The sequence below is a fragment of the Lepidochelys kempii genome, chromosome 11 (assembly GCF_965140265.1).
Source record: "Lepidochelys kempii isolate rLepKem1 chromosome 11, rLepKem1.hap2, whole genome shotgun sequence".
In the NCBI taxonomy this organism is placed as follows: Eukaryota; Metazoa; Chordata; order Testudines; family Cheloniidae; genus Lepidochelys; species Lepidochelys kempii.
This window is the reverse complement of record NC_133266.1, coordinates 1,810,265-1,833,968: the sequence shown is the minus strand read 5'-3', so window position 1 is coordinate 1,833,968 and position 23,704 is coordinate 1,810,265. Positions and strand designations below refer to the sequence as shown.

The window sequence follows — 23,704 nt, the reverse complement described above, 5'->3', positions numbered from 1 at the left end:
CAGTGCTCAGCAGGGTAGGACGGGACCTGGAGAACAAGAGCTGCGGGGGCACTTCGGGGGCAGAATGGAATCGCCCCACTTGGAATTTGGCCAGGCTTTGCTGGAAAGGCTTCAAGGGAGCCACAGGCCTTGGGGGCCAGGGAGCTGTGTGTGCAGGCGGGCAGGTGTGCATGTGTGGGTGTGTCCATGCACACCGGAGGGGTCAGCAAAGCAAAGATGGCCTGGTGCACAAGGGTGCAGGGGCGGCGAGTTATATACACTCATGGTGCCTGGGCTCCACCAATATTCAGGGCCCGGGGGCCCGGCTCCACCAATGTTTGGGGCCAGGTCTCTCCCTCGGCCCTGCCTGCCGCCCCCCTGCAGCTCCCCCAAGTGTCCCCCGGCCCCCACTTGCTGCCCCCACTCTCCTCCCCTGGCCCCAGAGACTGTGGCTCATGCTGACTCTGCTCTGCAGGCTCCCCGCATCAACTGCTGCTGCAGGGTCCTAGTGCCCCCTATTCACTAACGGCAGGGCAGACTGCCCTTACCCTGTCCTTCTGCCCTAGCCCTGAGCCTCTCCAACACCCCAAACCCCCCAACCCCAGCCCCAGCCAGAGCCCTCATCCCCCTGCACCCTAATCCTCTGCCTCAGCCCTGAGCCCCCTCCCACACCCCAAGCCTCTCATCCTCAGCCCCACAGCCCTCACCCCTGCAGCCCCTCCTATCCCCAAACTCCCTCCCAGCAGTTGTGGCTGTGCAGGCTGGAGAAGCAGAGATCCCCACCATGCAGGCAGGGACTCCTTCCCGTGGGGCCGGCCTGAGGGCAAATAGCACCCTGGGCGAACTGCCTGCGGGAAGAGGGGACAAAACCCCACACAGACCTTTAAAGCCTTTCAACCAATAGGAATGCAATATGCAAATAAACTAAAGTATGTCATCAGGCAATTAACATAAGAACCTAAGAACGGCCAGACTGGGTCAGACCAAAGGTCCATCTAGCCCAGTGTCCTGTCTGCCGACAGTGGCCAGGGCCAGGTGCCCCAGAGGGAATGAACCGAACAGGGAATCATCCAGTGATCCTTCCCCTCGCCCATTCCCAGCTTCTGGCAAACAGAGGCTAGGGACACCATCCCTGCCCATCCTGGCTAATAGCCATTGATGGACCTATCCTCCATGAACTTAACTAGTTCTTTTTTTAACCCTGTTATAGTCTTGGCCTTCACAACATCCTCTGGCAAGGAGTTCCACAGGTTGACTGTGTGTTGAGTGAAAAAATACTTCTGTTTGTTTTAAACCTGATGCCTATTAATTTCATTGGGTGACCCCTAGTTCTTGTGTTATGAGAAGAAGTAAATAACATTTCCTTATTTACTTTCTCCACACCAGTCATGATTTTATAGACCTCTATCGTATCCCCTCCATGTCATCTCTTTTCCAAGCTGAAAAGTCTCAGTCTTATTAATCTCTCCCCATACGGCAGCTGTTCCATAGCCCTAATCATTTTTGTTGCCCTTTTCTGAACCTTTTCCAATTCCAATATATCTTTTTTGAGATGGGGCAACTACATCTGCATGCAGTATTCAAGGTGTGGGCGTACCATGGATTTATATAGAGGCAACATGATATTTTCTGTTTTATTATCTGTCTCTTTCTTAATGATTCTCAACATTCTGTTCGCTTTTTTGACGGCCGCTGCGCATGAAGTGGATGATTTCAGAGAACTATCGACCATGACTCCAAGATCTCTGTCTTGATTGGTAACAGCTGATTTAGACCCCATCATTGTATATGTAGGGTTGGGATTATGTTTTCCATTGTGCATTACTTTGCAATTATCAACATTGAATTTCAGCTGCCATTTTGTTGCCAAATCACCCAGTTTTGAGAGATCCCTTTGTAGCTCTTCTCAGTCTGCCTGGGACTTAACTATCTTGAGTACTTTTGTATCATCTGCAGATTTTGCCACCTCACTGTTTACCCCTTTTTCCAGATCATTTATGAATATTTTGAATAGGACTGATCCCAGTACAGACCCTTGGGAGACACCACTATTTACCACTATCCATTCTGAAAACTGACCATTTATTCCTACCCTTTGTTTCCTATCTTTTAACCGGTTACTGATCCATGAAAGGACCTTCCCTCTTATCCCGTGGCAGCTTACTTTGCTTAAGAGACTTTGGTGAGGAACCTTGTCAAAGGTTTTCTGAAAATCTAAATACGCTAGATCCACTGGATCCTCCTTGTCCACATGCTTGTTGACCCCTTCAAAGAATTCTAATAGATTGGTGAGGCCTGATTTCCCTTTACAAAAAACATGTTGACTCTTCCCCAACAAATTATGTTCATCTCTGTGTCTGATAATTTTGTTCTTTACTATCGTTTCAACCAGTTTGCCCGGTACTGAAGTCAGGCTTACCGGCCTGTAATTGCCGGGATTGCCTCTGGAGTCTTTTTTAAAAATTGGCATCACATTAGCTACCCTCCAGTCATCTGGTAGCTGATTTAAACGATAGGTTACAGACGACAGTTAGTAGTCCTGCACTTTCACATTTGAGTTCCTTCAGAACTCTTGGGGGATCCCATCTGGTCCTGGTGACTTATTGCTGTTTAGTTTATCAGTTTGTTCCAAACTCTCCTCTAATGACACAATTGGCTTAGTTATTGGTGCTGTCACAGCTGCCCCTCCTCCAGCTCTCAGCTGTTCAGATCTGACTGCAAATCCCCCCAAAACCTCTAATCTGGGGGTTTCTTTTCTTCGAGCGGAACCATACAACCCGTATCCCTGCAGGCGACCCACGGCGGAGGGACTCGCTGAATAGAATTTTTAAAAAAGCGTGTTCTTTATTTTATTATTCTTTCTATTACAGTTGCATCTGGGAACCCCAGGCCCGGAGCAGGGCCCCATTCTGCTAGTCACTGGGCAGTGCAGACAAGTAAAACTTTCCCCATACGCTCAGACTCTAGGTGGTCTTTGGGAAGCTCTCGTGCAATTGGTGCGTTGCTGATCCGCGAGCTCCATCAGTCTTCTCCTCAGCTAGTCGAAACACAGACCAGCGGGTTGGCCCCCTTGCTCCGCAAGGATTTCCCATCTGAGGCCACGCTGGTGCCAGCTCTCGTTGCTCAGACTTTGGTGCTTTTGCCAAACGGATTTGTTTGTTTTGTCCCTGTAACAAATTAGTAGCCACCTAGGAACTTTGCTGAGGCAGCCGGGATCAAACTCAGGGTGTGTCTACACAGCAAAGAAAACCCTCTGGCTGGCCAGTGCCAGCCCATGCGGGCTCACGGGGCTCAGGCTGTGGGGCTGTTCCTTTGCTGTGTAGACACCCGGGCTTGGGCTGGAGCCCGAACTCTGGGACCCTCCCACCCTGCAGGGTCCGAGAGCTCAAGTCAGCTGGCACAAGCTGCGGGTCTCTAGCTGCTGTGCAGACATATCCTCAAAGTCTTTTGCTTCAAGTCCACAATCCCCTAAGCTAAAGGAGAATCCCACTTCACTCTTAACAGTATAGACCCTATGACACACAGCTGAGGAGTTCTGATTCCATCCAATACAGGGCAGTGTAGAGTAGCAAGTAAGGGCTTGATTCTCCCATGTGCTTCATTCTGAACAGGCAGTATGTGTGTAAAACACATGCTCACACGCACACACACACAGAGCCCTTTCATAATGAAGCCCATGGGAGAATCAGGCCCTTGCTTGCTGTTTCACACGGGCTGTCCTAGTCTGCTCGTAGTCCTACCCACAGTTCAGGTTCTCTAACACCTCCCATTATAAGGCCCTATTTTCAGTCGCTTATAACTTTGCCAAACTTCAACCATCCAAGCTGACATTTGCAAAGCTGGGCATCTGCCTCAGGCTGCATTTTCCTGGACAGGTTCAGCAGAAATGGTGCAGCCCTTTCCGAGAACGAGAGGAGGGGCAATATATTGTTCCGCCCCTGTTAAAACAATTCATAGGGCCTTTTGTTTGAGAAGTTCTAGTGTGTCCGTGCTTTGGCGCAGGGGCTTAAAATTTGGTGGGGAGGTCACCCTGGTCACTGGGATGAGTCTTTTATTATTCCCAAGAAAAGCTGCCCAAATTTGGCCAAGTTATAGGCCTCTGAAAAATCTCAATTTACACGTGCTTAGTAGAACCTTGTTAGAGTTCCGCAGCTAAATTTCCCATTGATTCCAACCTCACTGAGCACGCTCAGTCCCCTTTCAGCTTCTACATGTGACCGGACAGCACATGCGCCATCCCCACACAGTGGCTGAGCGTGCTCCAGCCCAGACTTTCCCTGCATTTGCTCCTCCTGGCTGCCAGTCTTGCCAGAGGTTACAGTGTCAGCCAGGCCCTGTACTGACATCAGGGAGCCTGTGTATATCCTGGGTCCTCAGTTACCCCCCTGCTGGACCCAGGAAGTGCAGAGGAGGAAAACGCCTGATTTGAATACCGAAGGGACAAAAGAGCCATAATGCATACACACAAGGGGGCTGAATTAAGGTTATGTGGGCGCCCTTCCTTCTGGTATTTCCTAACTTTTGACTGCTCAGTGTTGCAACCTCAGTGTTCTCTAAACATAGTGTGTGTAATAATGTAGCAGAAGAGGAACCTGGGATGTGGAGCGGGCCCAGGGTTCTGGTGGCTCTTGTGTTGCTCGTGTGGTTACTGGGATGCCATCAGAACACCTGTATGTGGGTCGGCTTGTGGATCATTTTTACCAGCTACCAGTGTAATAGCCTGTGTATGCTCTGGGCAATACACACACTGTGTGCACACCCACACAGCTGCCTAGCGGGGGTTAATATAGGTCTCTACCCCCAAGCAAGGAGAGACCACACAATTGGTCACACCACAAGTAACAGTTGGTGCAGGCTGTGACAGATGCTCAGAACTCTGAGTCCCCTTAAGGGCAGAAGGGACCACCCTGGTTAGCTAGTCTGGCCTCCTGTCTAACACAGGTGTTCTGGGGCATTGCACCATGAGATTACTCTAGTAACAAGGGGCGAATGGCATGCAGAGTCCTCTGAGCCAGACATGGACCCTGCTTGTGGCTTCTCTGTGGCTAGCAGGCGGGGAACCATTTTATCTAACTCGAGCCCAGTGCGGCCCCGGGGCTGGTGTGACAATGTGACGCAGCAGGGAGGGGGAGTGTTGACCTGGGAATGTGGCAGGGGAGTTTGAATGAAGTGAGCTGTAGCTCACGAAAGCTCATGCTCAAATAAATTGGTTCGTCTCTAAGGTGCCACAAGTCCTCATTTTCTTTTTGCGAATGGGAGACCTGAGAGCCTGTCACCTGAGCCAGGAGGGGGAGGGGGAGGGGGAGGTAACACCTCTGCCCGGGAATGTGAACAGAGACTGCAGCAGGGAACCTGCTGGGGGGGTTTAGTTTCAGTTTGGGGCTGGGGAGAGGAACACAGGGAACCCCAGGGCTGGGGTCTAAGCTCCCTGCTCCCCCAGAAGAACTTGACTGAGGGGTCCTGGTTGTACCCACAAGCTCTGTTTTGGACTGTGTTCCTGTTGTCCAATAAACCTTCTGTTTTACTGGCTGGCTGAGAGTCTCAGTGGATCCCAGGAAGAGGGGTGCAGGGCCTGGACTCCCCCACACTCCGTGACAATTGGTGGCAGCGGTGGGATGTACTGCACCCTGTGAACGGCGCTTCCTGCAGTAAGTGACTGGGGAACAGTAAAACAAAGGGGGATTGACGGGGACCAGGCGTGCTGAAGATTCAGCGAGAGACAGTTTCAGGGGGCGGTTAACCCCTGGGAGTGTGTGACCAGAGAGAAGGACTTTTGCAGTAACAGGGTCCCCCGGGGGATTGCAGCGAGCGGTCCCAGAGGCGGAGGAGTCTGCAGCTTGACCCTGGCAAAGAGTCAGTGACCTCAAGAAGGACTGGCACACTAAGGGCTTTTCCTGGAAACCGTGGGAAGCTGCCCGGCCTGCGAGTGGCCAGCAGGGAGATGTACGCTAAACGCCTTAAGAGCGACCTGGTGGAGCTGTGCAGGCAGAGGGGGCTGCACATTGGGAGGTCCACCAAGGAATAGCTGATTGCCCAGTTGGAGGAGAGGGATGACCCGATCCCTGTCCCTGAGGGAAGCCGCCCGGCAGACGCAGCGTGGGCCCTGGGGCCTTACCGGGCTGGGAGGGGTCAGACTGCTGCCCAGGACATCCCAAGACCCTTCCTACCTATGCCTGGGGGAGGGGTTGGGGGAAGCCCAGCGAATATCGAGGGCACCCTGACCCCGGCAGCCAGCAGGGGATCCTCCCGGCGGAGCTCCCCATCCCTGGAGCGGAGGCGGCTGGAATGGGAGAGGGAGATGAAAATGAGGGAGCTGGAGGATCATGAAAAACAAGGTAAGCATGAGCAGGAGGAGAAGGAGCGGGAACATCAGGAGAAGGAGAAACAAAGACAGCATGATCTGGAGCTGGCCAGGCTGAGGAGCAGTGGGGCCCCGGCTGCGGTGAGTGAGAGGGGACCCAAGACTGCAAGGAGCTTTGATAAGTGCTTCCTGGCCCAGCGTAAGGAGGGGGAGGACACAGATAGCTTCCTGACGGCCTTTGAGAATGCCTGCGAGATGCACAGGGTTGACCCTGCAGACAGGCTCCAGTTTCTCACCCCCTTACTGGACCCCAAAGCCGTGGAGGTGTACAGCCGGATGACAGGGGTGGAGGCAGGGGACTATGAACTGTTCAAACAGGCCCTGCTCCGTGAGTTTGGGCTGACCCCCGAGATGTACCGGAGAAGGTTCCGGAGTCAGCGTAAAACGCCTGAGGTCACCTACCTACAACTGGTCAACCGGATGCAGGGATGTGCCCGCAAGTGGACAGCTGGGGCCCAAGCTAAAGAGGACCTGCTGGACCTAATCGTACTGGAGCAACTGTATGAACAGTGCCCGTCCGACCTGAGGCTGTGGTTGGTGGACAAAAAGCTCGAGAACCCCCAGCACGCAGGGCAGCTGGCCGACGAGTTTGTGAACAGTCGGTCGGGGGTAGCAGGGAGGAGTCCCAAAAGAACAGGCCCCCCCGATGCAGAGAGAGAGTCACCATGGAGCCTCCCAGCGGGGAAATAGGGAGAACCCCCTCCCAAGGGGAACGCCTGGCGTCGGGCCCCTCCGACCCGCTCGAGGGGACCAACGTGACCGGAGCTGCTATCACTGTGGCCAGAGAGGCCACGTACAGACCCAGTGCCCCAGGCTCAGGGACAAACTGAGCAGACCCAACCTACCCAGGGTTAACTGGGTAGGGACCCCGCTGGACGAGGGGAAGACGGCCCAGGCAAGGGGGGCTACCAGTTTACCACCTGCTCAGGAGGGAAGAGTACCCCCGGCCAGCTCCACCAGAAGGCTGGAGGCTCTGGACTCAGGGTGCTCGGTTTACAGGGTGGGCGTGGGGCTGTCCCTCCGGAGCGAGTGCCTTGTTCCCCTGGAGGTGGATGGGAGGAAGGTCAATGGACACTGGGATACGGGCGCGGAGGTGACGCTGGCCCGGCCCGAGGTGGTGGCCCCAGATCGGGTGGTGCCCAACACCTACCTGACCCTGACGGGGGTGGGCAGGACTCCATTTAAGGTGCCCGTGGCAAGGGTACACCTGAAATGGGGGGCCAAGGAGGGCCCCAAGGATGTGGGGGTACATCACCATTTGCCCACTGAAGTTTTGATGGGGGGAGACCTAGAGGACTGGCCAAGCAAGCCCCAGACCGCCCTGGTTGTGACGCGTAGCCAGAGCCGGCGAGGGGCACTGCGCCCTGACCTCGGGGAGGGTATCACACCGGAGGCGCAGGACCCTGCCCTGGTGGGGAGGGAGCGCCGAGGGGCACGGCTCAGAGAGGTGGAGGCCTCAGACCTGGCCACTGAGGGGGAACCGGTCCCCATCCCTTCCCCAGCCGCTGAGTTCCAGGCCGAGTTGAGGAAAGATCCCTCCTTGCGGAAGCTCAGGGACCTGGCCGACCTCAGTGTGGGACGGACCATGAGGAGAGGCTGCCAGGAGAGGTTCCTGTGGGAGAAGGGGTTCCTGTACCGAGAATGGGCTCCACAAGGGAAGTACAGTCCTGTGGGGTCAGGAGGCAGCTGGGGGTCCCCCAGAAGTATCGCCGCAGGCTCCTGTCCCTGGCCCATGACATCCCCCTCGCAGGGCACCAGGGAATCCGGCGCACCCGGCAGAGGTTGCTACAGAACTTTTACTGGCCCGGGGTCTTTACCACGGTCCGGCAGTATTGCCGATCCTGTGACCCCTGTCAGAGGGTGGGGAAGGGCCGGGACAAGGGGAAAGCGGCTTTGAAACCTTTGCCCATCATAGAGGAGCCTTTCTAGAAGGTGGCCATGGACATCGTGGGGCCTCTCAGCAGGACGACCCGGTCGGGGAAGAAATACATTCTGGTGGTGGTAGATTTTGCCACCCGCTAACCCGAGGCAGTGCCCTTAGCTTCCATTGAAGCCGACACCGTGGCCGATGCGCTCCTGACCATTTTCAGCCGAGTGGAGTTCCCCAAGGAAGTCTTGACAGACCAAGGCTCCAACTTCATGTCGGCCCTGCTCCGGTGCTTGTGGGAGAAATGTGGGGTCCGGCACGACTGGGCCTCAGCTTATCACCCCCAGTCCAATGGGCTGGTGGAGAGGTTTAATGGGACGCTAAAGATGATGCTGAAAACCTTTATGAACCAGCACCCGCAGGATTGGGACAAGTACTTACCTCACCTGCTGTTCGCGTACAGGGAGGTGCCCCAGGAGTCTACCAGATTTTCGCCTTTCAAACTGTTATATGGCAGGAGGGTGAGGGGCCCCCTGGACCTGATGAGAGACGAGTGGGAGGGGAAGGCCACTCCCGATGGAGAGTCAGTGGTGGAGTATGTCCTGATCTTCCGAGAGAGACTGGCTGAACTCATGGGCCTGGCCAGGGAGAATCTGGCCAGAGCCCAGAGGAAGCAGAAGGTCTGGTATGACCGCACGGCGCGGGCCTGTGCCTACGCCACCGGGGATCAGGAGATGGTTCTCATCCCCGTGAGAAAGAACAAACCACAGGCCGCCTGGGAGGGCCCTTTAAAGGTTGTCAAGCAGCTCAAGGAGGTAAACTATGTGGTGGAGCTGTCGAACCGGGCACACCACCGCCGGGGGTACCATGTGAATATGATGAAGCCATATTATGCCAGGGGGAATGTGGTGTTGGCCGTGTGTGGACAGTGGGAGGAGCAGGGAGATGACCCTTTAGTAGATCTATTCCCTGGGACCAGAGCTGGTTCCCCCCTGGAAACAATTCCCCTCTCGGATCAGCTAACCCCTGCCCAGCAAGCTGAGGTCAGGGGGGTGCTGCATCCATACCGACAACTGTTTTCCAACCAGCCTGGATGCCCTAATCTGACTGTCCACCGGGTGCAGACAGGGTCGCACCTGCCGATAAGATGCTCCCCCTTCCGAGTCACAGGGAAAACTGCTCAGGACCTGGAAAGAGAGGTCCGGGACATGCTGGCTTTGGGGGTGATCCAGCCATCTGCCAGCCCTTGGGCCTCGCCGGTGGTGCTGGTCCCCAAAAAGGACGGGTCGGTCCGGTTCTGTGTGGACTATCGGAAGCTCAATGCCATCACTGTATCTGATGCCTACCCCATGCCCAGGCCGGACGAGCTCCTAGACAAGCTGGAAGGAGCTCGGTACCTTACCACCATGGATCTTACAAAGGGCTACTGGCAAGTGCCGCTGGATGCAGATGCCCGGCTGAAATCGGCCTTTATCACCCCTCTGGGGCTCTATGAGTTCCTGACCCTGCCTTTCGGCCTCAAGGGAGCGCCGGCCACCTTCCAGCGCCTAGTGGACCAGCTCCTGAGGGGGATGGAGAGTTTTGCCGTGGCATATATTGATGACATCTGTGTCTTTAGCCAGACCTGGGAGGACCACGTGTCCCAGGTTAGACAAGTGCTGGACCGACTCCAGGGGGCTGGGCTGACTGTAAAAGCGGAGAAGTGCAAGGTGGGGATGGCGGAAGTATCTTACCTGGGCCATCGGGTGGGGAGCAGCCGCCTAAAGCCGGAACCAGCCAAGGTGGAGGTGATCAGAGACTGGCCCGCTCCCCACACCAAAAAGCAGGTCCAAGCCTTTATTGGGCTGGCAGGATACTACCGAAGATTTGTGCCCCACTTTAGCGCCATCGCCACCCCCATCACGGAGCTGTGCAAGAAGGGGAAGCCAGACAAGGTGGTCTGGACCGAGCAGTGCCAGGAGGCTTTCCGGGCGCTGAAGGAGGCTCTGGTCAGTGGCCCAGTTCGGGCAAACCCAGACTTTGACAAGCCCTTTGTGGTGTTCACCGACGCCTCAGACACGAGACTGGGGGCGGTGTTAATACAGGAGGATGAAAAGGGGGAGAGACACCCCATTGTGTACCTGAGCAAGAAGTTGCTACCCTGGGAGCTACACTACGCGGCCATCGAGAAGGAGTGCCTGGCCATGGTGTGGGCCCTCCAGAAACTAGAGCCCTATCTCTTCGGGCGGCACTTCACCGTGTACACCGACCACTCTCCCCTGACCTGGCTGCACCAGATGAAAGGAGCCAACGCCAAACTCCTGAGGTGGAGCCTGCTCCTGCAGGATTACGACATGGACGTGGTCCACATGAAGGGACGTGCCAACCTGATAGCGGATGCGCTGTCCCGGAGAGGGGGCCCCGAACTTCCCCAGGTCACTGGTCAGAGTGACCCCGCTCAGTTCAGTCTCGAAGGGGGGAGAGATGTGACGCAGCAGGGTGGGGGGAGCGTTGACCTGGGAATGTGGCAGGGGAGTTTCAATGGGAGACCTGAGAGCCTGTCACCTGAGCCAGGCGGGGGACGGGGAGGTAACACCTCTGCCCGGGAATGTGAACAGAAGCTGCAGAAGGGAGCCTGCTGGGGGGCGTTTAGTTTCAGTTTGGGGCTGGGTGGTGGAACGCAGGGAACCCCAGGGCTGGGGTCTAAGCTCCCTGCTCCCCCAGAAGGACTTGACTGAGGGGTCCTGGTTGTACCCACAAGCTCTGTTTTGGACTGTGTTCCTGTTGTCCAATAAACCTTCCGTTTTACTGGCTGGCTGAGAGTCTCAGTGAATCCCAGGAAGAGGGGTGCAGGGCCTGGACTCCCCCACACTCCGTGACAGCTGGTCTCAGGGACAAGAACAGAACATGATATTGTGACAAACCAGTGGCCATCTAGGACGTACCAGCTGCCGTCGCAGAACACAGGCGGCATGGTCTGTTGCATGTGGAGGCCACTTGAAACGCCATGGCTACAGCTAGGATAGAATCCAGGGCCTCCTGGTCCAAGAGCCCTGATCACACACTGAAGGGAAATCTCCACTAGCTTGCTGCGGTACACAGCCAAGGACACACAATGGAACATTTCTGTCCAGCAGGGCGCCATAAGGAATCACACATGCGATTACAACAATTGTGTTCCAGCCAGTCATCGAAAGTGTATAGGACACAGATTCCTGCCCTTATTATTTCAAGTCTCCTCTCTCATTCCTGACCCCCGCCTATGAGAATGTTCCTGAGTGAACCCTGAGTTGAGACTGGAGGCAAAAACAGGCCATGGTCCCTGCTACCAACATAGAAACTGCAAATCTGCCTGCCTGGGTGAAAAAGCACCTGAAATCTGCCAGTGCCTGGTTGTCCCGGCCACAAAGACTGGACTGAGGCTCTGTCTACACTGGGGATTGCTGCAATTGCACCTAGTGGTGAAGCTGCTCAAGTGCAAACCCCGAGCGCAGGCATATTCAGATCCCTGGCCATGCTGGTGTGAGCTCACCCTGCTTGCAAGAACCTCTGCAAAGGTGCTAGAGGTTTGTACTGGGAGAGCCTGATAGGCTGGGCTCAGGGCAAAGCCGCAGGGCTGCAGCCCAGCCTTGCTCCTGTCTCCTCAGCTGCCGTCCCTGCAAGAGACGCTCCAGGGCGCTGTCCGGACACTGGTTCTTCCATCACTCCCTCTTGGAGGCCGTTGGTGATCTCTTCATTAGCAGCTGTTTGGGTACAACTAAGCTAGAGGGAGGCATTATCATCACCCCCGCCCAGCTGCCCCTCCCGGAGCCAGCCCGCCGGGCCTCACGCTGGGGCCGTGAGTGAGCGATGGCCCCGGATGATGCTGGAGGGCGTCGCTGGCTGGCTATTGTGCGGTGCAGCTTCAAGGATGAACGCCCGGCCCTGTGCAGTGCGCACGCTGCTGCCTGGCCAGGTGATTGCCCGGCCTGCGATCGCCTGCTGAATGTAAAACCCGATCCACTGAGCAACCAGGGCACCTAGAAACCCGCAGCCAGCATGGAGAGCAGAGACAGCCCAGATCACCCAGCTCCTTAAACTCTCATCAGAACGGTCACACTGGGTCAGACCAAGGGTCCGTCTAGCCCAGTGTCCTGTCTCTGACAGCGGCTGGTGCTGGATGCTTCAGAGGCAATGAACAGAACAGGGCAATGATCCATCCCCTGCCATCCAGTCCCAGCTTCTCTCATGGTATTTTCTCCAAGAATGGGGCTATTTACTGGGGGACTCCTGGCCAGACTAACTCAGGGTCTTTATCATCCACCTCTCTCCCTGCAGGGGCGGTGAGATGTGATTAGTACTTGCAATGCAGCGGGCCACAAGCCCCAAAGCAGGGCTGTCATCCCATTGTGTTAGTAGCTGTACAAAAACAGAGGGCCCTGCCGCACAGAGTTAATATTCTAATTCCACATGAGAGGCGACAAATGGGTATAAAACATCTGGGGAAGGGGAAGGACACTATCAGGGCTAGGAACTCATGTGACACTGTGGGCATGACTAGCTGGTTTCAAAGCTGAGTTTTTATTTTATTTTATAGTTATATTTTGTAACACACACACACAAAGATGAAGACAGAAGTGAAGAGACTCCCATAGCAAACTGCTGTGGAGTTTTGCTGTGAACAGTTAATCAGCTGCCATGTTCCAGCCCAGAGGTGGCTGCATTTGAGTGGTGGTGTAGCGATTCCTGTCTTTGCATAGGTCCCCATTGCGCTGGGTGCTGAGGGGTTTCAGTAATCCTGCAGGGTTCAGCCCACCCTGCAAAGCGCTTGGTGGCCGCTTGAGACGGAAGGGGGGAGAGAGGGCATGAGGCGCCATTACTCCCCACTAATCCGTGTTTGCTCTGTCGGGCTTACAGGCTGGGCTGGGGCACAGGTTTCACTGGCATGGCTTTGGGATGGATGCAGTGCGGAAGCCACCCCAAATGGGTGCCTATAAACCTCTGCTCGTCCCCACGTGGCCGGGGTGTGCCCCCAGTTTCGCAGCGCTCTTAGCAATGGTGTAGAGAGCAGTTTGATGCATACTGCTTTCCGTATCCCTCCACCTACACGCCCGGGGAGGCTTCGCTCCCAGCTGGCCTGGGACGGTCACAGCTGATAAATGGGAATCCTGGGACCGTGACCCAAAATGGAGCTTCTTCTCAGCCACAGAATGCTGCGATCGCTGGCTCCTGGCCCAGGCTAGTCGGCAGTGGTCCATCCCCTTGGAGAGGGGGTTTCCAAGGCCATAACACAGGAACAGAACAGCTGAGAATGGGGCCCGAGGGAGGGCTGGGGACGGGACCTCAGAGCCCAGCTCCCTTGTAGGGTTGTATTTTATGGAGCACTCAGGATCAGAGGGCTGAGATGAAAGGGGAGTGGGAGCCTATTAATCTCACAACAAAGGCTTCCCGGAGTTAAGAATGGCAATAAAATGCTTTGGGTGTGTGTGGGAAGCACTGGGTGGGGGTGGGGGTGGGGGAGCCCAAGCATGCATGTGCAAGGACATGTGTGTCAGTGAACAAGGGACAGAGGTGTGTCCAGGCACGGAAGAATGGCTGAGCTAGTGGTTAATGGGACTTGGGAGGGCCGGATTTGATTCCCAGCTGGGCCCCAGCTGCCCTGTGGGACCATGGAGCTTAACTCCGAAGAGGGGTTAAGTTTAGCTCACACATTGCTAACATGCACTAGCAGGGACCAGCCTGTCTCTGAGCTTAGACCCAGGGCAGCCCTGTGGAGCTCGACATCGCTGGATTGGCTGCGTTGCAGTCTAATGGCTTTGGGCCTCAGTTTCCCCATCTGTGCAGTGGGGATAACAGTCCTTCCTCTGTTGGCCTGGGCTACTTGGACTGTGAGCTCTTGCCTGGCACACGGTGTCTGTGCAGCACCTTTGGAGATGAGAGCTTGGGAGGGATTGGGGGGGGACAGACACTGCCCTTTCAGTTACTTTGCTCTCACATTCTAGGGCTGCGTGTGGCTGAGCCCCAGTCAGGGCTGGTGCAGGCATCAGCAGACCTCCGTGACCTCACAGCCGCAGGGACTCTTTCAGCGGGGCACCGCTGTCAGGGCAGGTGTGGGACCTACAGTGTGCTAGGCGGGCGCTCTCTGAGAAGGGGCCATGGGGTGGAGTCTCCCCAGCAAGGTGCAGCTCAGATACATAGCTGGGCTGCTGCCTTGGACCCTGATAACATGCCCAGGGCCCTCACTGGGATTTCCAGGCCACTGTGCTGCACCTTGAACAGACACGGGCCAGGGACAAAGCCAGAGATCACAGCAGCTACCTCCACTCCAAGCTCCAAAGCTTTTGGTCACAGCTCTGTCTCCCACCTAACATTAGCCCCGTGGTTACGTCAGTGTCACTGAGAGCAGAGTTGGACCCTAGAGACAGGTTGTGACGTTATTGACTTGAACTGGGACCGTATAGATCATTGTTGCAACCAAGGTCCTGTAGTGGCATCAAATGTTCTCCAGAGACTTGATTTGAACCTGCCGTTTATTCTATGCCCACCAAGGCAAACCAAACTAGCCAGACAGAGAAGACTTTGGTTTTACCCCCCTGGCTAACCACAAGTCACACAAGCAATTCCCTTAGACACCCCAGTTTCCCAGTATCCCCACCAGTGCCACTCGGTATGGGGACAGATGGTTATGAAAACCAATACCCCAGTAAAAGAAAAAGGTTCTCCTGATCCCAAAGGACTAAGCCCCAGACCCAGGTCAATGTACAAGTCAGCTCTTACCCACAAATCATGCTGTTACCAATCCTTTAGCATCTAAAATCTAAAGGTTTATTCAGAAAAGGAAAAAGATACAGATGAGAGCTAGAATTGGTGAAATGGAATCAATGACATACAGTGATGGCCAAGTTCTTGGTTCAGGCTTGCAGCAGGGATGGAATAAACGGCAGGTTCAAATCAAGTCCCTGGAGAACATCCCCAGCTGGGATGGGTCCTTCAGTCCTTGGTTCAAAGCTTCAGTGTGTAGCCAAGTCCCTCCAGAGGTAAGAAGCAGGACTGAAGACAAGATGGAGGAGCTGCAGCAGCTTTGTATAGTCTCTTGCCGTGTGGTCTCTTTCTGTGTCCCAAGGACAAGCTGTCCATCCCATGGCCTGGAAACACCTCAGAGTCCTGTCCCTAGGCAGGTCCCTGCACACCTGGCTGAGTCCCCAGGCGTGTCTGCCTTCTCTCAATGGGTCAGTTGTGTCGCTGATGGTCCTTAATGGGCCATCCAGCAGGCTAGGCAGAGCTGACCCCAACATGTCTGGGGTGTCCCCCAGAAGCAGAGCACAAGTTTGAACTGCAGACAGTACAGAGCCAATATTCATAACTTCAACTACAAAAATGATACACATATACAGATAGCATAATCCTAACCAGCAAACCATAACCTCCTCTTAGACACCTCATTTGACCCCCTTTATACAAGATTTGGTGCCACTACAGGACCTGGGTTGCAACAATGATCTATACGGTCCCAGTTCAAGTCAATAACGTCACACAGGTGCATGCTAGACCCTCCGTTGCAACAATGTAACATTCCTTCTAGCCACTAGGAACACAGCACTGGCTTCAGCTGAGCCCTTCTGTGCCCAGGAGACAGTGCCGATGGGGCAAGGGGTAACATGGCCCAGCGTGCGTGCACCTGAGGAGGGATAGAACGGGGAGAAGTGGTGCTAGCCCTTCCCGCAGGATTTCTAGCCCGCATGGAAATATGGGAGAAGATGGAGGCTCTGAGCCCTCCAGCTTGTTCCACGCGCTGGCCTGGCTCCTGTCTGTGCCGCGACTGAGCAGCACGCTATCCCCACCGGCTCCCGAGGCTGCAGTTCTTGCCCTCTGCCATAGAGATGAGGGCATCTGCCTCTTCCCCCTCCTCTCGCTCCAGGGACAACGAAGGCAAAGGGGGTTCAATCCCAAAGGCCCAGCAGCAGGTCCCCCAGGTGAGCCCGTGTGCGCCGATGGCCCAGGGACTGCAGGGTGAGGGGGCGTCTCAGGTAGCTTGGCCCGTGGAGGGCTCTGGAGGCAGAGAGGGGAGACCAGTGTAGGGAGCTGAGCCCTCGGTGCCAAGCAGGCGGGTCGCAGCACTCTGGAGAAGTCGTGTGACCGGAGTTGTCATTCCACAGTGCAATGTCCACGGGGGGCGGCTGCGGACACATGTGAAACAGACGGGCAGCTGTAGAATCATAGAATCATAGAATATCAGGGTTGGAAGGGACCCCAGAAGGTCATCTAGTCCAACCCCCTGCTCAAAGCAGGACCAATTCCCAGTTAAATCATCCCAGCCAGGGCTTTGTCAAGCCTGACCTTAAAAACCTCTAAGGAAGGAGATTCTACCACCTCCCTAGGTAACGCATTCCAGTGTTTCACCACCCTCTTAGTGAAAAAGTTTTTCCTAATATCCAATCTAAACCTTCCCCACTGCAACTTGAGACCATTACTCCTCGTTCTGTCATCTGCTACCATTGAGAACAGTCTAGATCCATCCTCTTTGGAACCCCCTTTCAGGTAGTTGAAAGCAGCTATCAAATCCCCCCTCATTCTTCTCTTCTGCAGGCTAAACAATCCCAGCTCCCTCAGCCTCTCCTCATAACTCATGTGTTCCAGTCCCCTAATCATTTTTGTTGCCCTTCGCTGGACTCTCTCCAATTTATCCACATCCTTCTTGAAGTGTGGGGCCCAAAACTGGACACAGTACTCCAGATGAGGCCTCACCAATGTCGAATAGAGGGGAACGATCACGTCCCTCGATCTGCTCGCTATGCCCTTACTTATACTTCCCAAAATGCCATTGGCCTTCTTGGCAACAAGGGCACACTGCTGACTCATATCCAGCTTCTCGTCCACTGTCACCCCTAGGTCCTTTTCCGCAGAACTGCTGCCTAGCCATTCGGTCCCTAGTCTGTAGCTGTGCATTGGGTTCTTCCGTCCTAAGTGCAGGACCCTGCACTTATCCTTATTGAACCTCATCAGATTTCTTTTGGCCCAATCCTCCAATTTGTCTAGGTCCTTCTGTATCCTATCCCTGCCCTCCAGCGTATCTACCACTCCTCCCAGTTTAGTATCATCCGCAAATTTGCTGAGCGTGCAATCCACACCATCCTCCAGATCATTTATGAAGATATTGAACAAAACCGGCCCCAGGACCGACCCTTGGGGCACTCCACTTGATACCGGCTGCCAACTAGACATGGAGCCATTGATCACTACTCGTTGAGCCCGACAATCTAGCCAGCTTTCTACCCACCTTGTAGTGCATTCATCCAGCCCATACTTCCTTAACTTGCTGACAAGAATACTGTGGGAGACCGTGTCAAAAGCTTTGCTAAAGTCAAGAAACAATACATCCACTGCTTTCCCTTCATCCACAGAACCAGTTATCTCATCATAAAAGGCGATTAGATTAGTCAGGCATGACCTTCCCTTGGTGAATCCATGCTGGCTGTTCCTGATCACTTTCCTCTCATGCAAGTGCTTCAGGATTGATTCTTTGAGGACCTGCTCCATGATTTTTCCGGGGACTGAGGTGAGGCTGACTGGCCTGTAGTTCCCAGTATCCTCCTTCTTCCCTTTTTTAAAGATTGGCACTACATTAGCCTTTTTCCAGTCATCCGGGACTTCCCCCGTTCGCCACGAGTTTTCAAAGATAATGGCCAATAGCTCTGCAATCACAGCCGCCAATTTCTTCAGCACTCTCGGATGCAACTCGTCCGGCCCCATGGACTTGTGCACGTCCAGCTTTTCTAAATAGTCCCTAACCACCTCTATCTCCACAGAGGGCTGGCCATCTCTTCCCCATTTTGTGATGCCCAGCGCAGCAGTCTGGGAGCTGACCTTGTTAGTGAAAACAGAGGCAAAAAAAGCATTGAGTACATTAGCTTTTTCCACATCCTCTGTCACTAGGTTGCCTCCCTCATTCAGTAAGGGGCCCACACTTTCCTTGGCTTTCTTCTTGTTGCCAACATACCTGAAGAAACCCTTCTTGTTACTCTTGACATCTCTGGCTAGCTGCAGCTCCAGGTGCGATTTGGCCCTCCTGATAACATTCCTACATGCCCGAGCAATATTTTTATACTCTTCCCTGGTCATATGTCCAACCTTCCACTTCTTGTAAGCTTCTTTTTTATGTTTAAGATCCGCTAGGATTTCACCATTAAGCCAAGCTGGTCGCCTGCCATATTTACTATTCTTTCAACTCATCGGGATGGTTTGTCCCTGTAACCTCAACAGGGATTCCTTGAAGAGGGGAGAGGGGCTTCACGACCACAGCTATTTGGGCATCCGGTGGCGCCAGAGGGGGTACGGGACGGGTGCCACGGAGTGCAGCAGGACGCTCGGAGCGCTGGGTCTGAGAAGCGTCCGAGTGTTTTGCTGAACCACGGTCACTCGGGGCCTTTTGGGGCTTGGCCATCCTGGTGCGGCTCCAGTGGGACCTTCTGCAGCAGGAAGGGGCTGGCACCAGCGTCCATGCCAGGCTGCACTGCCTTGAGGCAGGCGCCCTGGACAGTGCACAAGAAATTGCCTTCCCACCACGAAACGCATTGCAAAGACTTCAAAGTGGTGAATGCCTCCCAGCTCTTCGTGCTCTGGAATTTGGTGCTAATTTTCCTTATTACAGGGTTACCACATGGTGGGGGGCTGCCCAATCTGTGCTCCAGAGGTTTTAGAAGCAAGGGCTGTGCTGGGCGAAGGTGAGACTAGCGCCCCCAACAGGCCAACCCCGGGGCTACCCTCACCCTGGGCAGGGCACCAGAGCCGTGCCGGGGGTCTCCAAGGAACATCCTCATCCAGCTGTCTGGACAGGCAGACCAAGGCTGGGCCGGCTGCTCTCAGGTGCACTGGGATGCTGCCGGGATACACTCGTGGGACTAGGGGGCACAGCTGTTCACGGGCAGAGGGCAAAGCCCTGAGATCTTGGGATGGGTACCGATGCTGCGCTTGGCCCCGCTGGCTCTGGGCCCAGCGAGCCGGAATTACCTGTTCAGCCCCAGCAAACCCCCTTCCTTCCCCTCCCAGAGCCGGGGTTTCCCGGGCTGGAGGTGCTGAGCTCTCCCCCACCGGGACGTGCTAGCGAGGCAGTTTGGGGGGTCCGGAGTAGCAGCTGTGTGGGCTGGCGACCCTGCTGGGTGGGTGGGCGGGAGGGAGGTGGTCCAATAGGCTGGATTGCAGGATATTGACACTGTGTTCCAGGCTGGCACACCCAGGGGCATCTGGTGGGATCACCCTGCCCTGCCCCTGGGACGGTGTGTGCGGCCCGGGGGGGCCAGTGATCAGGCCCCTCCTGGCTCAGTGCCAGTCTCCGTTCCTGCTCACACCCAGCTCTACACTTTCCTTGCACCCTGGCTCTCAGCAGCGGCAGACTCCAGGGGAACGCTCTGGCTTCCAGCCAGCCTTTGGCCAATGTTCTTCCACCCACACAGGCCGTGGCCACCCACATCAAACAAATCAAACCCCCCTCCCCGAGTCCCCACGAACAACCAACTCCCGGCTCCTGGCCAACACCACAAACACCTGCTCTGTCCGCCCACACCCTGCAGCAACCGCACGCGGCATTGCCCTCCCCTGCCCCGCCCCAAGTACAGGCCTGCTGCGTCCCCACGCGGAGACCAGAGGCCTGTCTGCTGACCGGGGCTAACCACCCGCCCACGCCAGCATGCCACCTGCACCCAGCATGGCACCAGCCAAACCCACCACCCGGGCCATGCCCACGCCCTGCGTCACGACTGCTGGGGGGAGCCAGGAACCACGACGCTGCCGGCCCCCACCATTCAGACAGTGCAAGTCAGGGCCCCACAATCCCACACTCTTTAGGAATAATAAATAAGTGGTTCTGCTTAGGAATCAGACCATTGGATGGGGAGGGACGTCCTGGGTCAGCTGCCCCCACAGATCATCCCCTTCGTAAACTGATCAAGTTCCATCTTCAGAGCAGACAGGTGTCTTGGCCCCATTCTTCCCACCTCCGCTGCTTAGAAACCTCCTTCTCCTTCCCAGCCTGTGTCTATGCATGGCCAGTTTATCCCCTTTGGCTACCATAACTCTCCTCCCTTCCTGGGGTTTGCCCCCCTGCTGCATTTAGAGACAGCAATCAGATCTCGTAAGAGCGGCCCTCCATCCCCCTGGTCGTCTCAACATCGGTTCCTCTTCAAATTCATCTTCCTTGAAGGTGGGCGGCCCACCGTGTGCACAGCCCGGTCCGATGGCATTAACACATCCCTATCTCGATGGGGAACGCCTCGCCTCACACAGCTTCCCATCGTGTTTGCCTTTTTCACGGCTGCAGCACATGGGTGGTGCAGTTATCCTGGGTTAGGCTGGCTGGTTCCTGAGCCTTTACATCATGCTCATGCCAGGTTTTCATGCTTTCCTCTGCAACAAGGGTCCAGATCCTCAAAGGTGTTTAGGCACCTAACTCCCATTGGCCCGTACTTCATTTTCCTTTTTAAATGAAACCCGAGTCTCCTCATAATCACAGGACTCCAGGAGCTGGGGCTTTAAGAAATAAACCAAATATCATGAGTTGGCAACACTATCGTTATACAGTCTTTTACAGGGCAGATATGACACCCCCCCCCACACACACACCCCATATGTACATCCTCCCCCAACATATATCACATTGTCCCTCCCCCCACACTACATCACAGACAATAATGCTACAGTCCCTGTGCTGAGAGTCACAGGCAAGGCAGATGCTGGTATTTTTGACCCAAAGTCTGGTTATATGAAGGGTGGAGGGGACCCAGGCAGAGTGGGGGTATAGAGAGGAAGGGCAGGAGGTGGGGACACACTCCAACACGGCTGTATAAAATCTCTGGATTTCTGAATTTTAAACAGAACTGAGAGGGGCTCCGGGGTCAGACTCTGGCTCCAGGAGAAGACTTTTGTTTTGTCATAAGAAAGGACAAGAGAATCAATCAAATCTCTCCAGGTCTGCCAGAGCCCAGGTGGAAGAGGTAGACATGGGGGGATTTGATTTTTTGCTCTGTTTTGCCTAAAAACCTTGTGGTTCTGTTTCAACCATCTGTCAAAGTACAATCCTCTGTGTGTGTGTGTGTGTGTGTGTGTGGTATTGTAAGGTAATGGATCTCTCTAGCTCCATCCCTGTTTGTGTCAAAGAGACTGCTGCCCTCTACTGACTGGAATCAGAACTGCTCAATAGTGTGTCCTATGACCTGTACTGCTAACAGCTCATGGAGATTTTCCTTTAGCTCAGCGTATTAGGGGCCACCTCTGCTTTTCGAGTAGGCGGCTCCAAGTTACTCTAGAGTTTCTGGCTCCTAACTGGGGGAATCCAGTGTGAATTCCCTTGGAACGGCAAACAGCAAGCAGCCTTTGTGAGAAACCTAATTGACCGAGAAAGAGATGGCAGTGCCCAGAAACCGGCCGGCTCAGCTAGATGACTTTAGTGGTGCATGCTGGCTGCGTAAATGGAAGGAGAAGGTGGATCGATCATGGAAGTGGGCGGGGAATGGAGAAGACCCTGCTGATGAGGGCAGCAGAGTTTAGCGCTCACGAGCAGCTGTTTTCGTGCTAGCTGGCTCTATTTCCAAGCCTGCGTGCTGGGGCGGCTGCCCAGCAAAAGCAGCGAGCGGCTCCGCCATGCTGGCGTTTTCAGAGATGTTTTAACACGAGTGGATGTTTAGCGCAAGCAGGACAGGCAGGTTTGGTCCAGCCCCCTTTAGCCGTAAGCTGCCCTGCAAAAACCGTTCGCGTTGTGTCCACACTGGGGTTTACGAGCGTGTCCGTTCGAGCTAAACTCAACCCCTCACCGGAGCAGCTGAGCACCTCTCACTCAGTGAGGAGTTTTATCTTCACAGCTCTCCTGGGAGGCAGGGAGGGAGTTTCCCCATTTGACTGCTGGGAAAACGGAGGGTCTGCAGGCGGGAGGTGTGACAGCAGCTAGTGGCGATCCAGCGAGATCAAAGCCAGCTTGAGTGACAATTGCAGCCACGCCGCGGGAGCTGCCCTTCGTAGCCGGGTTCTGGGTGGGTGGGGCTAAGCCACGGAGCCTCCTGTGCTCCGTCAAAGCCAGCCTGGCGTGTCCTCGTGCGAGCAGCCAGGCCTCCGGCTGCCCAGCGCACGTCCCCAAAGGGCCACGGTCACTGAGCCGCGACTCCAACCGGGGGCTCCAGGCCCAGGCCTGTGCACTTTCGCTAGCCGGCCCGTTCAGGTACCATCAACCCTCTTCCCTAAAGACCAGGGCTTACGTGGCTGCTGTGACCGATCCCCCATGTTCGGCGTCCCCTTTCTCCTCGACGATTAACGCAGCTCGTTAACGAGCCGTAGCAAAGGCAGGTGCGGCTCCGGTGCAGCGAGCTCGCGGCTCAGTTCCAGTTGCACACGGGGGCTGGTTTGCTGTCTGCACTGCGTTTGCAGCAGGGGGTGCTGTGCTGGGCTTAACGAACCCCCTTGTCCCCCCAGGTGGTGCTGGATAACATGCGGAGGAAATGCAAGTGCCACGGCACCTCCGGCAGCTGCCAGCTGAAGACGTGCTGGCAGGTGACCCCCGAGTTCCGCCTGGTGGGCTCCCTGCTCAAGGACCGCTTCTCCGGGGCCACGCTGATCCGGCCCCACAACAGGAACACGGGCCAGCTGGAGCCAGGCCCCGTGCGGCACCGGCGCCGAGCCAGCGTTGGCGACCTCATCTACTTCGAGAAATCGCCCGACTTCTGCGAGCGGGAGCCGGCCCTGGACTCCCTGGGCACCCAGGGCCGGCTGTGCAACAAGAGCAGCCCGGGCATGGACAACTGCGAGAGCTTGTGCTGCGGGCGGGGCCACAACATCCTGCGCCAGACCCGCAGCGAGCGTTGCCACTGCAGATTCCACTGGTGCTGCTTCGTGGCCTGCGAGGACTGCCGCCGCACCGAGTGGGTCAGCGTCTGCAAGTGAGGCGGCCCGGCGCGGCTTCCCTTGGCCCCGGCCGGCGCCGCCCAGCCCGGTTAACGCTCCTTCCGCCCTCTCCGGGGCCGCGCCGGCCCCTGCCGCGGGGAGCGGTCAGACGACGGCCCGGGCAGACCCCGGCGCTGCTCGCGGACAGGGAGAGACCCCGCGCCGGGACCCGCAGGGCAACTCTGTGGCGGGGCGGGGGTGGGGTGGGGTGGGAAGGGTGGGGGGCGTTTCCGAGCTATGTACCCTTCCTTCTGCTCAGGGACAGCATTAGCCACAGCCCACGGGCTGCAGAGGCTGGATGGGATTCGGGCCATTCGTGAGCAGCTCTGGCAAAAGCTCCGTCCCCACCCAGTGTGGACACGGGCAGAGACCTCCAGGGAGCAGGGGACTAAATATCCCAGCAGTCTCCCCTCGCCCGCCCGGCTCGTTCAATGGAGAGGGGCAGCTCAGGACTCACCGGACTGCACTGAAAAGGGATTTCCATATGAAAAAAACATGTAAGCAAGATTTGTAAGGACACTAACCCAGTGTTTCGAAGAGGAGGAGGGGTCCCCAGCGCCCCGGGGCCGTGCCACGCGCGCCCGTGGCTGGTGGTGTCTGGTAAGTTATTTTATTAT

The 23,704-nt window shown here is 55.8% G+C and overlaps 1 protein-coding gene across 2 annotated transcripts in view; it reads left to right on the top strand.

Annotated features, from left to right (window-relative positions):
* WNT10A (Wnt family member 10A) overlaps positions 1-23,258 on the top strand; it is a 51,778-nt gene extending 28,520 nt beyond the window's left edge. For both annotated transcript variants that reach the window (XM_073304881.1, XM_073304882.1), the window contains one exon: positions 22,620-23,258. In XM_073304881.1, coding sequence (XP_073160982.1) covers positions 22,620-23,087 — 468 coding nt within the window. In that variant the 3' untranslated portion in view covers positions 23,088-23,258. The remainder of the gene's footprint in view (positions 1-22,619) is intronic.
* The last annotated feature ends 446 nt before the right edge of the window (positions 23,259-23,704 follow it).